This window comes from Ascaphus truei, chromosome 8 (assembly GCF_040206685.1).
Source record: "Ascaphus truei isolate aAscTru1 chromosome 8, aAscTru1.hap1, whole genome shotgun sequence".
Classification (NCBI taxonomy): domain Eukaryota; kingdom Metazoa; phylum Chordata; class Amphibia; order Anura; family Ascaphidae; genus Ascaphus; species Ascaphus truei.
The window spans coordinates 53904440-53922142 of NC_134490.1; the positions used below are offsets into that span (position 1 = coordinate 53904440).

General features: G+C 44.2%; 1 protein-coding gene across 1 annotated transcript in view; it reads left to right on the forward strand.

The window, feature by feature from the left end:
- Positions 1 to 528: 528 nt before the first annotated feature.
- Positions 529 to 17703, forward strand: part of LOC142502174 (uncharacterized) — a 22896-nt gene continuing 5721 nt past the window's right edge. Inside the window, exons 1-6 of the mRNA XM_075613049.1 lie at positions 529 to 1055; positions 5170 to 5262; positions 6061 to 6222; positions 6943 to 7051; positions 7838 to 7888; positions 15514 to 15648. Of these exons, the coding sequence (XP_075469164.1) occupies positions 977 to 1055; positions 5170 to 5262; positions 6061 to 6222; positions 6943 to 7051; positions 7838 to 7888; positions 15514 to 15648 (629 nt within the window). The 5' untranslated portion in view covers positions 529 to 976. The remainder of the gene's footprint in view (positions 1056 to 5169; positions 5263 to 6060; positions 6223 to 6942; positions 7052 to 7837; positions 7889 to 15513; positions 15649 to 17703) is intronic.

Consider the following 17703-nt stretch of genomic DNA (forward strand, 5'->3'; position numbering starts at 1 on the left):
CATAGGCCTGGGGAACACCAAGGCTCAAGACCCCTACTACTGGGGTATGCACCCTCCAGAAGTCCTGGGACTTTGGAGAATCTACTATGCTGAAATGAAGAGCTGCAGTGATGCACAATAAACCCTTGTTCAATATACCTCTGCCTGGGTGTCAGTTCCTGGGTAGGAGGGGGTTAGGAGTGTTGTAGTGGGAGCTGACGTCCTTTATTCCAGGAGCCCATCACAGCTGGAGGAGCTGAACCACTGATCAAAAGAGCCCAGAAATAACAAAAAGCCTGTCCTGTTGCCCCTTACCATCACGGCTATCTCCGGAACCAACAAGTATGCCTCAGCACCATAAACACACACAGACCAGGTAGCGTACTGTAGAATCTCCCAGAGGAGGGGGGAAACAGGGCTACATACACAAAGCTAATTATATGTGTAGCCCTGTGTAAAATTGGGTTACATGCCTTTCTCATTCTGTGCAGTAATTCCTGTTAAGAGGGCAGGTTTGCCAGAAGTCATCATGGAGGTTTGCCCTCAACCCCTGTGATGTGTAGAGTGAAGCAAAGGAAGTGACAGCATGCTCTATGTCCACTGACAGTGACACAGAGGTGGGTCTTTCTGGAGCTATATAATACGCATCACTTCCTAAAGTTAGTGTGTCAGATCAGATCCAGACAGTGCAAGTGTCTGGTGCAAGAGCTGTGAGGCTGTGCAGCTCAAGTGTCAGTAGTTGCAGAGTGACAAGCTGACCCCACACTGTGTCCAGGGCTCTGGCACAGATGGTAGCCCTCCCTTAGGGGAGAGGTGGCAGAGGTATCCCTGGGTAGATTATAGAGTCAGGAGGGAACTTCCTTGATGCGAGCAACCATGCTGATGTGCGGCTAAGTACCGGCCGCTATGATGGGCAGTCTGCCATGTAAGATGACAATAAAGATGCCCTTGATTCAAAGACCCTTCTTGCCTGAGACTGGAGTTAATCAGGAAGAAGATGCACCCAGGTGTTCTCTTCCAGAGACTCCTCCCTGCTATCGTGGGGATCTGGAAGGGATGGAGGCGCTGTACCAACTGTGAGTAGAACTCAGCACTACCTCACATGCCTGTCATGGTGAAATCCACACTACCAACCAGTGGGAGACTCAGGAGTACTGTGAGCCAGCAGGTGCACCACACAACACTGACATGTAATGGGGGGCAGTTTTCTCACATAGGGATCAGGATCAGAAGGGCCCTGGGAAACACCGTTTCATATGCAAAAAGAACAGCCGCTATATATCTCATTAAGTTTGCACAATTTTGCGTTAGCTTCAGATATCATAGCGTTAATCAGTTAATCATGTCTTTCCCAGAGGTGGCGTTACTCCCAGAAATATGGGTTTCATACACACCAGGGATACCTGCGAAATATGCTCATTTTAATCATTTGAACATACTTTGCATATCCCAATTAGCATATTTCCCAGGTATCTTAAGTGTGTGTTAATTTTTGTTCACAAGTATCTCTCAATCGTTGTATGAAGGAGTTTTTGGGGGGAGGTACAGTATATGTCACTAGTTTACTTTACAAAATGAAGTCCCTGTGGTAACTAAGGCTGCGTCCATAGAAGCACCGACAGCGCTGAGCAGTGCGGACGCTCCGCGATGAGCCCCGTCATCCTCAATGAGGATGTCTTCAGAAGGGGCTTCCGCGAGCGTCCGCAGGCGTGCTGAATCGCTGGGATTTTCAGCCGACAGCTGAAATTGTTCCCGAGCGCGCTGTCGGCTGAAACACCCAATCGGAGCGAAGCAGCGTGACGACGTTGGAGCCGTGACGTCGGTGCTTCGTGGGCTATTGGCCCAGTGACATCAGTGCCCCGCCTCCGATCGCGCACGCTGGCTCGCCTGCTAGTCCATGTAATTGCTCCTGATTGACCAGGCGAGCCTCATCGTCAGCGCAGAGGAGCGCTGTTGGTGCTTCTATGGATGCAGCCTAAGGCTGCGCTTATAGTGCCTGGCGACGGTGATGTGACGTCGCTCCAAAACAAATCCATTGAATCCGTCGCATGCGCTTATAGTAAGCGCGACGGAGCGACCAAAAATTTGGAAGCCAGTGAAATTTTGATTTTTTTTAGAGACAGTCGCCACATGTGATTGTCTCTAAACCAATCAAAGAGTGCTGCCCTCCTCCTAGGTGACGCCTTGTCGCCAGCGACGTCGCTTAAAACTAAAGTTCAACTTTCGCCAGTGGTGACGGCGACGGGTGACGTCATCGGTCACGTCGCCGGCACAATAAACGCGGCCTAACGGACCTTTGTGCATAGGCGTTGCTAAAGCCGCAATCCAAGCCGGCGATTTTTTTTTTTGCGCAGTTTATATTTTGTTTTTTACAGAGCATTGAAGTGGGGAGGTCTCCGGGGCTGAAACCCATTAATTTCAGCGTTAGTACTGGTAAGCCTCCATATAAAGTATATGTGTTGGATATAGCTTTGTTACATAATATTATTAGGTAGATATAAATGAGGACATGTATATTTAAGTGGTGGTGAATGTGTAATGACCCAAAATAGGAGGGGGGGGTGTGTGCGTGTGCGGGTTGATACTGGTCCAGTCAGGGTTGTCCTGGCAACCATAGCATGTTGTGCTTTGGAAGGTGAGGATGCTGAGGGTTCAGTTGAAAAGTCAGTTAGAAACAGGACTCACACAGAGACATTGGCATGGATGTAAGGAAATGTAAATAAATAGTTTAAGGTGCCAAGGAATGCGGAGTCTTCCTACTGGCTCTCCTTGTGAGTTATGGTGAAGGTGTCCTGCCTGTTATCTGGTGAACATTTTTTAGACCCGTAGAAGGGGGACCCTACCGACAGATAAATACCCCTTTCAGCACAGACACATAACTGCCCCTCTCAGCACAGACACGTAACTGCCCCTCTTAGCACCGACAAAAATGTGACCTGAAGGAAAACAAAATGGACACTAAATCTCACTGGTCCAGCGGGCCAAAAGGGAACCACAACGTCATGACTATTATTATTATGGTGTCAACATATTCTGCAGCGCAGTGCACCGTGAGAGGGAGGACAATGTTGTATGACAAGAGAGTACATACTGTATATGTAAAGACAAACTGAGACAATAAGAGGACCCGATCCAAAAGAGCTTACAATCTAGAATATTCCACTGACTATCTCCTCTCCTATCTGCTCCTACAACCATTCCCAATACACTTGCTGGTGTAAGAGTTGAAAAATTGGCATAAAACACTGTGGTACAAAGAGACACAGAGTTAGGCTTCGGACATGGTCAAAAAGACCATGCTGAGGCGCGCTGAGGGGAAACATTATCCCTATCAGCGCGGTTTTAGACGGCGCTTCCGCAGGCGTGCGGAGGCGTGTGGAATTTCAGCCGACAGACCAATTTTAGATTTCCCGCTGAGGGAAGCACAGGACCGGTCACGTGACTGCCAGAAGCCAATGGCAGCCCGTGACGTCGGCGCCGTGATGTGGCGCCCTAGCCCCGCCTCCCGCTCCGCCTCCTGCCCGCCTCCCACCCGGCATACAAGCGCGCTCGCTGGCGCTCAGGCAGGGACAAGAAAAATCTCCTGCTTGATCAGGAGAGCATGAGCGTCAGCGCTGCCCAGCGCCGCTCCCTGCACCATGTCCCAGGCCTTCTTTGCATTTGTCACATGCATCTAGCATCACAGTTTGCAACGTGTGATACATCTGACATGTCCCATAGTAGAGATATCAACCCCCAAGTACCAAACCCAGGTAGATTTGGGGGTCCTGGACTAAAATAAGGCATTTTAACTGAAAAATACAGATTGTTTTTTTTTTTTTAATACAGTATATATCAGTGAGACTTCATTGAGATCTATGAGACTGCTGGATTCTAACATCAGAGACTGCCAGAAAATCAGTGAGAGACAGTAGTGGCACGGTCTCTCCAGCAGTGAGGAGGTTAATGATCTTTGAAACGTTGAGATGTTTCGTGCTGGGGATGATTTCCGTGTGATTGAATGCGGTGTGGGCTGGAATGTGGGCGGGACTTGTGTACCTACAGTACCAGAGCTGCAGGTCCCAAGCGTGACTCCTCCCTCATTACTATAGTAACATCTGTAGCAACACAAGCTCTAATTGCAGCAGGACTCACATACCTCTCTCCGTACAGTAAGTAACAGCACCTTTTCCAGGTGGTCACTTATTTTGAGTATATTACAATCTGATAAATGCTTTGGATACGATGAGTCGGGGCGCTGCGAGCTCTGGTAATGGGGTTAACGTTACTTGCGCTTAAAGTACATTTTCATGTATTATCGTACATTTATCTCTTGTGTTTTTAAAGTACTCGGCAGCAGCAAACTGCTTTGGCAATGAAAGGGTTAATGTCGGCTGTGCCCATAACAGGGAGAAAGGAGAAGTTCTTACCAAACTCACCATATTGGCTCTTTTTTTTTTTAAGAACCCATGGAACCAAAACTAAAAAGTTGCTGGAGGATTTCATCATTAAGTATGGGACCAGAATGAAAAGGGGGGGGGGGGAGATTTCCAAAAAAGATAGTTTTACGGTCAGGGTACCCATTAGGTGCATTTTTATCCATTTCACCCATTTGTTTTGTTCCTTACAACAACAAGATATGCAGCGAAATCCTTTAATATGCACCATGCTGGGTTCTCCTTACCCACATCACAACCAGACATCTGACTGTGTTTTAGGAATCAAAATAAGAGCTATTTGGAGAAGATTAAAGTGGCCTCATTGCACAAGTATTCAGAAGATAAACATGCCAATGGCTCCTGTTCTGCTAGTAATGTCTATGAAACCTTACCAGCTTCTGTGAACCAAAGCAGCTGCTTCATTTTAAAAGTACTGACAAAAAAAGGTTGGAAACAGCAGAGTAAATTCAGCGGGTGCTTAACCAGTCCAGCATGGCCCAAAAGAGCACTGATCTACTCCAAATGCAGAGAATATGAAGCATTCCTACTTACACCCAATCAAGACAGCAACGTCAGTTCAATTTGTTACAGTGTACCCAGAGGTAAAGGGTTAAGCATGATTCAAAATATTGGTTGACATGACACAACTGACAACAATTGATTGTGAAGATGATTGAAAGAACTTTGTTGTTGTCTTTGGTCGTTATGTAAAAATGCTGTCAGTATACTGTATATTCTTTATCTGCTTCAACATATACATTATTTTTTTTAGTCCGCTGGAGGGAAACAACTGAAACTGAGGCCATGGCATCAGAAAAAAGAAAGTCTGCTATTCCTTTGGATATTGTCGATGGAAAATCACCAGGTATGATGGTCTCGTTCGGCAGCACACGGTGAACACTAAGCAATAACTATTAACTTTTCCCCATTGCCATTACAGATAACTTCCATTTCAAAGTAAGCCACATCCCTTCCCCAAATATCCAACAAGAAAGTGCGGTTGATTAGTGTTAGTGGAATTAATGGATACGCTTTCGTTTTCTCAGGGTGGAAGAAAATGTCTAGATTGACTTGAAAATTGTTCCGTATGTCTGATCTTTTGAGCATAAAGGTTGACAAGAAAAGAAATATGGAGCAGTTACACATGCAAACTTTGATACTCTAATACAGGGGTGCTCAGCTCCAGTCCTCAAGCCCTCTCAACAGGTCAGGTTTTCAGGATATCCCAGCTTCAGCACAGGTGGCTCAGTCAGTCCCTGCTTCAGCACAAGTGGCTCAATCAAAGGCTTCGACTGGACTGGAGTTGAGCACGCCTGCTCTAATACCCAGTATAATTTTATAACAGGATGTATCTTCACACCTAACAACTTCCCAAATGTATCACCGAGTAAAGTTGATGCAAAACACATTAATACTTAGATGCAGCATGAAGTTGTAATGCCTATTGGGGACCCCTGATAAATGTCCCTTTTTGTGCCTACAATTTGCAAGAACCACATATACCTGCCAAGACGTGCCAACATGCGAGTGAATAAACACTGTGTACATTTGTGTTAACTGTGTAAAGAGAATGTTTTCATACCCACTGGAAGGCAATATTGGGAGCTTCATCTTACCCATGTTCTCAAACTGATACAGCTGCTTTCCATCTTTGAATTATCAGCCAATCAGTACCTGCTACGTTTACTGGAAGACAAGGGAACCATTTCATTTCAGCAACCTACAGAAGAGAGAATCCAGCTTGTATTTGATGTACTGGATAAGGTGACGCCTCAGCTCGGGGTTTTCTCCAGGGTGTTACGACTCATCAGAGCTGAGATTTATGGTAAGATGACATCACCAAAAACTCATTACTCACAATGACCAAAATACATTGAGTTTCTGTGCTCCAAACAATCTGCATTGTGATGGTAAAATTACACCAGTTGCTACCAGTAGTTAATAATGTATTAAACTACCTTAACTTTATTCTACATCTTTTGTATACAGAATAAGTTGTATACCGATGCAGTAACATGAAATTGCTGGGAGAGAGGATGCTTGACATGTTATAATGGGATGTAATTAGCGCATTCCTTGCCATCGTTTTGGGTGCATCAAATAAACGGCCTGCTGGGTAACAGGTCCCATAGACCTATTTGAGATGATAAAGATTTCTTAGAAATATAAGTAATTTTACATTCAGCAGAGATGCAGACAGAATATTATATCTTCACTGCAGTCATTGCCCTGAATACTGTATGTAACCTGCCCACCCTTTCTTCCGGATGCTACCTGTTCAGGAGTCTCCTCTGCTCAAGCTTCCTCTCCACGGATTATCAGCAGCAGATGTATGGGAATGTAGCAATTAGGTGTTATTTAGGGGCTGGGAAGGGGGTGGGAGAGAGCTATGGGGGCATACATGGTATGTGATACCGTAACCCAGTTATTTTATTCAGGATATTTATTATACATTTCATTAGTACATTGGAAAGGCCAAGTAGGGGGATGGCAAGGGAGATGTGAAGAGATGTGAATAGGTATACTGTTTGTGTGCTTGATGCAGATGCTGTCTATAGGCCGCCCCTCACAGGAAGGCCGGTTTGGAAGCACTCTGAAGGTTTAATAACGCAGGTCCCCTACTTCAGTCTGGTGAGAAGGATGCAAGACGAGCGGTAAGTGCCACCTTTTTATATTATGAACTAGCTCATATACCTGGCGTTGCCCGGGATGTAAATCCGTAATAGGTATTATTATTTATAAATAGTTGAAAAGAAACATGGAAGAAAATGTAATACGATATTGTTGTTTAAAATGGTTTAAACGGAGCTGGAGGGGGTCAAAAACGGAGCTGGGGGAGGGGTCAAAAACAGAGCTGGGGGAGGGGTCAAAAACGGAGCTGGGGGAGGGGTCAAAAACTGAGCTGGGGGGGGTCAAAAATGGAGTTGGGGGGTCAAACACCCCCCCCACCACCACCACCCACCCTCCAGCAGTAGCAATTCCTCACCTCAGGCAGCAGCAGCAGCAGTGTGGCCAGGGGTTGGGGACCCCTGGGTTAGAGCGCACCAGCCAATGATAGCCGTGGGGGGGCGAGCAATCCGGAGGGGAGAGACATATGTGTGTGTATATACTGTTAGACCACACCGGCCAATGAGAGGTGTGCGGGGGCGGGTGGGCCAAGGGAGCCATCTCATTGGCCTGAGGCGGAGTGACGGGCCAAAGGTCCAATGTGATTGCCCCTAGACACAGGGACATACAATGTTTTCAAAAATATAGATATAGATTAAAAATATCATTCAGAATTGGTTTTTGTTTGTTTAATTCTATAAGTATTTTCTCATAGTACAGACCTGATTTATTAAAATACTGTAACACACACATATAGAATATTGCTTGTTCTGCAGCTTTAACACAGTTTTGGTTGCTAGTGGGATTATATGTCACATTTTATACATTTTCAGAAATGAAGAAGTGGAGAAAGTCACGTCTGAGCTTCACAGTGTAAAAACAATGTAAGTAAAATGGTTACTCAATAAACGCACATTATCAGATATCTTATTGTTTGTCTAAACTAATAAATTAACAAAAAATGAGTGGCCAACTGGTAACCTCAAAGCAGGGGAACTTGGTTCAATTGTCTCTGAATTCTTGTAGCCTGAATCTTTATTAGACTGTCAACTCTTGGGGGAAATAATGTATCTTTAACAATTCTATGTGCAGCAATGACATACTAATTTTGCTTGGGACAACTCACTCAATGCAGATATATTAATGAATGTATCAACATCTCTTTCCCATGACACAACCTTTCTGCATTCTCTGTATAGTAGTAGTTCAAGACAAACACAACATAAGGTACAGTATCTGATACACTATGTTGCCCAAGGTGTAAAGTCTTCTTTCCAATCAATTTGAATTTAACTATTACTGGGCCATAAAATAACCCATCCCACATGTTAACAGAATATTCTTCTGCGATATGTAATGCCATCCATTTTAATATCAGTACCCAGAAGTTGCAGAGATGAAAAAATACTCAGCAGAGTAAAATGAAAAGTATATAAAAAAAAAAGCTTTATGGCCTATTGCCTGGAACCCATACAAATCGTATTAATATTTCCTATTTACAGTTGGGTAACAGCCTGGCTCAGGGGGGTTACACGGTGAGTGCCTGGAGGAGGCGGGACCGTCTTACAGCCGTTTTTCATTTCTGTTCTCAACACATTAGGGTTAAAAGCAATATAGAAAAATAAGAAATAAGGTCTTTTGATCTTTTGTTGGACGGCGGGGACATTGGAAGCGTATGGAACAGACATGGCAGCCAGGAACCCCAGCCCGGGCTGCGGTACATGAAAGGAGAGCTGGGATGGGTTTACTGAATATCCTGCTGGCCCATTCAGAGCTCAGGCGAGAGGGGTCTTTTTTATGAACTTTGATCTGTCTGCGCTGATAAAATTAAAACTAATCCTGGAAAGCTGGGGGGCTGGGAGAGGGGGGGGGGGGAGTGCTAGTCTGTTAACCCATTCCCTGCTGCTAAAAGTACACACATTTATCACAGCCTATCACAGCTTACTAAATAAGCCCCTCTGTGCTGGTTCTGCGGTTCTCTCGCCCCATCACAAAAGTACTTCCAAACAGACGAGGTTTCTCTTGTGCATGAAATTAGTTAGACAGTGGTCCACATGCTTTACAAATGGTGGTACTGTGCCAGGTTTGAGCTCATCCTAGCAGTAAAACCTTAGAGTGAAGTTCATTGCGGGAACGTTTATACCACATTCAAGATCTGAACAGGAAGGGAGAATGCGTTCAAATAAAATCTTCAAGTAGGGAGTGAAACTGTAAGTTTAAAAAATAGTGGTACTGTGTTCCCCCTGGCACCATCCCACTTTAGCCACTGGGTTATAAGACATCTGCTGCGGCTATGTGGTATAGCAGTTCGAATTATTTGGGGTGTCCCAACAATGTTTTTTTTAAATGTGTTCTTTTCCGACAAGAACGCTTGGATGGTCATGCTTTAGTTAAAATCAAATTAGCATTATATTGTAGCATCTTGCCATCCTTCAGAGGGCTAGCTCCGTTATAATATGAACTAGATGAGAGCCACAGCACTCCTGGGTCAGTTGAAAGAATAATCTTTATTTGACGTTACTGTATACACTCACGATACATTGAAATGAGCAACGTTTCGGTCCTGGAGAGCTTGAGAAAGGGCCATGGACCTGAAAGATTGCTCATTTAAGTGTATCGTGAGTGTACACAGTTATATCAAATAAAGATCATTTTTCAATTCAACTGACCAAGGAGTGCTGTGGATCTAAACTAGCGCCTACTTCCGTATCCAGGTGGTGACCGGTGAATCTACGTGCCTCCACCACAGCTACGTATGTTTGGTGATTGGAGTTCTCCCCACAATAGGATTTTTGTATCCAACAGCAGTGGGGCTCACCTCCCATCCTTAAGACCCCCCCAACAGGTCAGGTTTTAAGCCTATCCCAGCTTAAATACATGTGGCTCAATCAATCCCTACTTAGCCACGGATTGAGCCACCTGTGCTGAAGCTGGAATATCCTTAAAACCTGACCTGCTGGGGGGGTCTTAAGGATTGGAGTTGAGCATCACTGTCGTACAGTATCCCATACCTTATTCTATATGCTCGATAGTGGCCGCTGGCAGCACGCAAAACAGAGACCTCTGTTTAGGAGCTTACAGAATAAGCCTCTTAACCCCTTCAATATTTAAGTAACCCATTGCTTTGCAAGTCCTGGTTGATCCTTTCCCACACTGGCACCTTTGTGATGATAAAATACATGGACTTCTTAAACTAAGACTAATTGTACCACAATAAGGACCTTATGAGGCCCGAAGTGGTTTCTCCCTCTATACATATAACCAACAGTGAAACTGATCGCAGAGGCACTGACCCTTCTGTCATTAAAAGGGTTAAGGTCGTATCCAGCCAGCTATAGAAATGCGAGCATGCCCCCTGCAAGAGCAGCACGTGAAAGAGATGTACATGAATAGAATTAAGAGCAAATATTTCTGCTATTAAGAGCCCTCTGGTTTGGCCTTTGCAGGGGGGTTTCCGGCTTCTAATCCGACTCGACTTCTTTCCTGAGTTAAGTTCATGCTCCTCTTGCCCCTTGTGTTAGTTTTCTCAGCGTCCCTGTGCTCCGCAGCTTATCCCCAGTCTGCAATGCTTCACAGTTGTCGCTGCACACGCCTCCTGCCTCAATGGCTTTGAAAAGCTAATGTTTGATGTTATAATTGTCACCCCCTCCTCCCCCCAATCTAGTTTCCACACGGTGCTGAATTAGCACTATTGATCCTTAATTTTCCCTGGGTACTTAAAATTAGGCCATATCTGATAACTTCTCCCAGAGAAATTCTTGGACATCTATTTTTTTTTATCGTAGAAAGATGCCATGTATTATCAAACCCAGGGTGGCCAACTCCAGTCCTCAAGGGCCACCAACAGGTCAGGTTTTCAGGATATCCCTGCTTCAGCACAGTCCGACTGCACCACCTGTGCTGAAGCAGGGATACCCTGAAAACCTGACCTGTTGGTGGCCCTTGCGAACTGGAGTTGGCCACCCCTGCCTTATTACATCATCACAACAAGGAAGAGGTGCGGAGTAATGGTTACGTTGTTGGTGTTCAGTAAGCAATCCTGTGGGGTCAGCTTCTATTTCAGGAGTTTACATTCATGCTGTCACATTTCCTCTCTGTGCCCCAGTTATCAAAAATGAGATTGTAAATTCAAACTAGATTTGCCTCTTTATATATACAGCTTTATAGAAGAATAGAATATTATAAGTGCAGCAGTTATCTTCCATGCTGATTTACTTCCCCCTTACCTTTCCAAAAATCCATTCCTACGACATGCCGTAATAATTTCAGAGCAGGCCAGAGCTGCTAAATCGCACTTCCTCACCTCTACATACGCCTCTGGAGAGGTTTAACATCTCCCTCTGACTCCGGTCAAAATTCAACCTTTCATGGCCTCAAACACTTGCAACATTTTGACAATTTGTAGTTGATATTCTTGCATTACCCTTTTAAGACCCTAATAATAGGTTTTTCTTCAGCGCTGTATTAAAACATTAAAAGCCATAAATTCCACAGTCACCTGTATTCATTTATAACTAATTTATTATGGAACATATCATAAACTGGCCCTGACATCCAGGCCTCTTCTTAGCTATAAATCTGTTTCCACGTGTTTACATAACTTGCACTGAAGTTCAAGAAAGGACCTCCAGTGCGGGGAGGGGGACCGATTAACCCTTTCAGAGCCAGAAGGACCTGCAATACAGGTGTTAGTGTTACCATATGAGGTCAGCAGAGATGGTGTCAATCAGTCTGGTAGTGTAAATTTACACACTTGCTATAGTCCAGGGGTAGTCAGTTATTTTGTGTTAAGGTCCAAATAAATTAGCCAAGCTATAGCCAGGGTCCAGATTCACCGCTAAAGTTTGGCAGAGGGAACTGACGTCTCTGGCCACAGGCAAGCGCGGCTCACCGGAACAGGTGTCTTGGGGAGCTCAGTTGTGGCCTCCGTCTATCAACAAATCAATAAATTGCACCCTCAGAAAGACCGTGTGCCTGCTTCCATTTCCTTGCTCCGTCTATCAACACAGACTCTCCCCTCCAGGCCGGGTACCCCCAGCGCACAGGCCGGGTACCCCCAGCGCACATGTCGGTGGCCACAGCGTAATGATGTGGCCTGCAGCTTTGAGCGGCCATTGCACCACGTGACATTCCTCGCCGTCCAGCGTGCAATTGATCGAACACAATGGAGGACAGGGGTCAGCGCAGGGCTGCAGGTGAAGCCAGTGGCGCAAACAGACAAGCAGCGGCGGCAGCCACAGTGTCTCCCAACTGCGGCCTCCCTGGAAGAGCAAAGTCATTGACCAACCCAAGAAAGGCCTCGTGCTGAGAGGGAGACACCACAACGCAGCAAAATCAAACAAGATTTCGCGGTCTGATGGTCCGGGATTGGCCGAGGATTCACCTATTGACTACCCCGTGCTATGCTTTTCCATTGTCATCTTCATAACACACTTTGAAGTTGAATAATGTATATTTTGGAGAAGTGTTGCGGTCAACTAATATTGTCATGAACGCTTAAGGGAATAATAATAATAATAATTGCATGTCCTTGTATAGCGCTGCTAGTTGTACGCAGCGCTTTACAGAGACATTTTGCAGGCACAGGTCACTGCCCCATGGAGCTTACAATCTATGTTTTTGGTGCCTGAGGCACAGGGAGATAAAGTGACTTGCCTAAGGTCACAAGGATCCGACACCGGGAATTGAACCAGGCTCCCCTGCTTCAAACTCTCAGTGCCAGTCAGTGTCGTTACTCACTGAGCCACTCCCTCTCCATAATACAGTATATGTTAAAGTCTCCTGGGCTGACAAAGTTCAGCAAAATATAGAACTATATATTTCTCAAATGAAAAACACCCAATTAAAGGCGGCGGAGTTTTTTTTTTATACTTGATAAATCTGGTGCTATTTGCAGCTCCAGTTTTGTAGCCGTGAGACCAGTACATAACCACCTCAGAAGGCGACACCGGTTTTTTAATAACTGTTTATAGCTCTGCCTTGATCACTGTAACTTTAATACAACATTCTTCTTTCAGTTAGGTGTGAGGCCTTAATGAAAACGGCGTGTGCGCAATATATCCTGGGATACTTGTTGCTGTGCTGTTTGGATTCAGACTTTTAGAATCACATTTTCAAAACTATTAGAAAATCCAACATTTTTATCATGCTTGGAAAATAATGCATTCCAGCACTGGGCTCGTTAAAGAAAGATGTTGAATAAAACCAGTGGGGTTTTTGTAGGGAAAAAGATGATGGTACTGATAGCAAAGAAGAATGTATTTATATCTAAACTACAGTTCAATAAATAATTAATGGTAAAAAAAAAAAGCATATATCCACACCGGTTAATATCCCCGCGGATTCCTAGCAATTTCATCATCACTTCCTGATGCCAAAAAAAAGGAACTCATCTCTGTTCCCTCACAAAAATAGCCCAGATTCCCAAGGGGTGGCAACATTTTACTCACCTCCACCGGTCCAACACGGGAGACCACTCGTCCACCGCAGGGGCTAGCGCAGGAAAGACTGCTTTGCTTCCAGAAGTCGTGCTGCACAATGCCTCGCCTAACACTACACAAGGCATTATGGGGCGCGACTTCGGGAACCCGGCGGTGATGGACAGCTGTGTTTCCGAAGTCGTTCTGCAGCAGCTGTGGTCTTTCTGCTTTACGTTACTTCCAGTTTTCCCCTCGTCTTGGGCAACAAGTGGGTATTTCGCGCCTTGCTGAATACAATACGTAACAGAATAGGTTGTTTCTTTAAAGCAACACAGAGTTATTTATTCAACTGCAAGAGTGTCAATCGGGGAACTATCACATGGAAACTCCCATTGAAGTCAATCAAAACAAGTGGAAGTCAATGGGCGTATCCATACGATAGAGCCCGATCGGCACTATGGCAGTTTAATTAACCTATGTTCTTGAAAATGCAATAAGCCTTTGGGGTATCCCATGATGTAACCCCTACATCACTGGGTCTGGCACTCTAGGGGCCCCATGATGTGGTGACTATGTTATGGCCCTCTAGCGGTAATTTTCCAGGGGACATTGGATTCCGCGCTCCTATGCAGCGCAGAACGTGATCTAGCATGCAGGTAAATTGAAGAAGTCTCCTCTTCCCTTTCCGGATTCAATGATGCCGGGACAGCGGTCACTTGATCACGATGTGACCGATGCGCTGTGGCATCCTGGTGTCTTCAGGGACCAGAATGTGTCTTAAGTAGTAGCACTGCTTAGTAAATATTGGCCATTATCCTACTCCCTCTTTCCATACTCATAATGTCCCGAGGCGGGGGGGGGGGGATGAGACACTGATCTCATTGTGTATGAATGTCCATACATCTCCTATTGTATATAATACTGTACATTGGATACTGATTTGTATTGTAGAGCAAAAGGTCCACAAACATAAATATAGAATAAACTATTAAAAGTAAACGGTGCCCAACATGTTTTCCTCGCCATGCTTAACAAGGATCATGGTTTCATGCACAGAAGCACACTACTACTTTCTCCACGGCCATTAACTGTTAATTACCAGATGGGCTAATTGTCTAATACAGGGGGGGTGGCCAACTCCAGTCATCAAGGGCCACCAACTGGTCAGGTTTTCAGGATATCCCCGCGTCAGCACAGGTGGCTCAATCAGTGGCTCAGGTTCTGCCACTCCTGGTCTACTACAACCTCCTTGATGTTTAGTGGATGACACAAGCACAGCACTTCTGAGATTGAGCAGCTCCCCCTAGCTGAGCCACATGGAAGGGCAGTTAATAAAAAAATTGGATTCCTTCGCCTAGAGAGGTTTCAGCGATACCATAGAGACAAGCGTCCCATTAATGAACTTTAAGGTGTATTAAACCTAGTGCTGTTTATTAGATCTTGGCCACAGTTGGAACTCAAGTACAGTATTGTGTCCCTTTTTTCATTTGGTATGTTTTTAATTTATTTTATGTAGTGTAGCCTGGCTGTGGAAAGATATAGTTGAGGAGAGCCCGGGTATTTAACAGCACAGGCCTCAGCATTGGGAAACTGCAATTAAAACGCAGAGCCCATCTCTATTAACCTTCAAATTAGACTTGAAAGTTTTGGGGGCAGCTATTTTATTTGTTCCACGTTGTATAAAGATAACTGGTAGTTATGTAAAAGTACAATGTTATTATAACAATTGAGTCACCACAGAAAATCTTACTATTTAATTAAGTGCCTAAGGCACGGAATGTTCAAGATGCAGGAAATAATACTGTACTTCGCCGGGAAGCTGCAGTTACAGTTTATATTTTTTTGTTACAACTTGCTTTAACTTTTTATTTTCACCATGACCGCAGTTTGTTGTGAAATCCTTCAGTCGTTTTTCTACTGAGAACATGTTTTGGGTGATCCCTGCAGGTAAGAGAAGTAAATAAACTTTCCAGGTCAATAAGAAGAGATATGCAAAAACAGTGCGCATTGAAAGGAGCCTGCTGTTATTTTATACCCCTGGAGTGAAGAGCAAGGACCCCTAAATACTCATCTGTTCCCCATCTTTTCAGTTTGTTCCTAAGGGAAGAAGAGGTGCGCTGTGTCCAGAAGAACATATGTGCACTACAGGAAACAAATAGAACATTACAAGTTGCTATCACTGCTCTGCAATCGGAGGCCAAAGATAGTGGTATCAAAATCAAAAAGTGAGTTAAAAGAACCGTCATGCCTATTAGCAGGTTTCTAGACAGTGCCGGGCTATCTCCAATCTGACTATAATCAATGACATCGTGAGAAAGAGAAAATCTCAAAAAGCTAAAAACCAGCTAACCCTCGAAAAACTATGAGCCAGTGTAACACAAATGAGTTCCTAATTTGTGTGCTAAATACTTTGGGTGATTCTTGTGTCACTGGTTCATGGTGTTCTCTATCGGCTGTTGTAAACTCTCAGGCCCATATTTATTAAGCAGTGCTATACCATGAGACACATTTGGGGGCCAGAACACACCCTTATGGCTGATTCGTGTCACTGGGTTGTAAGGTATTTTCTGGTCCCGGGAAGTATTTTATGAAGTAGCAACTCTTAATACATTTTACAGCAGCTGCTATATGTTCAGAAGACTCTCAGCTGTTAGGGTCCAAAATATATAATGTATTAGAATATGGGGTTCTGGGACAGGAATTTGAATAGAGTGAGACGCCATTAAAGTCTATAAAACCGCTAATGCTGAGAATGAGTGGTATCCGCTCCAGGCTACCATTCTTGTCGTCTAAAGAGATCATTGCAGTTTCCATTACATTGGTAATGTCATGTTGGGAAGTCTCCAATAATAATAGGAACATTCTTTCCCCCAAAAAAATTTCGGGGGGAGGAATAGAAAAAAAATACATTATTGCTTTATTCTAATAATCAAATCTCTGTATCCACATTGTACCGCACTTCACAATATCTTAGCGCTTTATAGATAAATGTTAATAATACAAATAATAATAGTTTTTTTTTCACCCTGTCTGAATCTCTTTTTAACACTACACTACTGTTCTCATTTTTTAAATATGATTTAGATGTAGATAAAAACGTTTGAAATATTAAGTGTCCCGGGAGGTTAAAATGGAGCTCTCCCCAGAGTCCAGTGCAGTCTTAACAGTTACCATGGTAACCTCAGAAGCTAGAGATCAGGATTTTAACAGGACATTCTCAGGGGGCCAAGATACTAATATTATATGAGTTACACTCATATAGTCTTCTGGGGGGATTTCTGCTTTAAGGCAGGATGGTTTATTTACTAAATATCCTCGATGCAAAACTGCAAAGCAATTGAACATTTAACAATGGGATTCCTTTTCTTTGACTAAGTCCTGGTTCTGTTGCTTGACTCGGTTTCCCCCAGTTTGCAGACTTCAGTAAAGAAACCGCATGCATATTCAGTGTCCATACATATTCCTTAACACTGGAGTATAGCAAACAAGTCCCAGCGGAAACAGAAAATAAAATTCAACATTGATTTAAAAATGTGTGGGGTGGGGGGGGGGTTTCTAATAATTATATCAAACTCTTTGTTCCCCCCTTTTTAAAACGTACCAATGATGTTCGTTCAATTTGGCCCTAAGTGGAACTGCATCTCTATGATATTATATCTTCGGTAGAAACCTTTTAAGTCTCATAAGCTTCCAGGCTAACTAAATCTCTGAGGAACTCTTCATGTTCATCTATTAAAAGGTATCACAGCCTACAAGAGAATAAAGTAACATCAACAAAAAGCGTGTGCTCCTGTAGAAATGAGGCCACCGTTTCCGTGGGCAGATATCTGCAATGTTACACCAGTTCTGAAGGCGTTTCAGGCACCTTCTTTGCCATCAGCACCTCTGTCCTTGGGGAAACCTTCAATAAGTTCGCAAAGGGTCAAACGAAAGCCTACCGAGTTCAAACAGAGGCGAGGGCAGGGAAAGCGAGAGAGAGTTGTGAAGCATTAAACACTCTTTCAAAGTGAAATTGAGAGAGAAGTGGGTAATTCCAGTTGAACATATTAGACACTTCAGTAAAGTTAACCCCAAAACCCCGAGAGACCCATTTGTGAAGAATTTTAACATCTTCAACTGTTACTGTCCAGAGATTTGAATAAGATTTTCAGAGGTTTGGCTCCCGTGTTTCCGTCCAGTCTCATAAACTGTAACCAAGTGGAAAATCACTGTAATGAAACCCGTGTGCCGTTTTGTTCGTGGGATTTTGGTACCCAACCATCTGCATCTAGATATCCAAA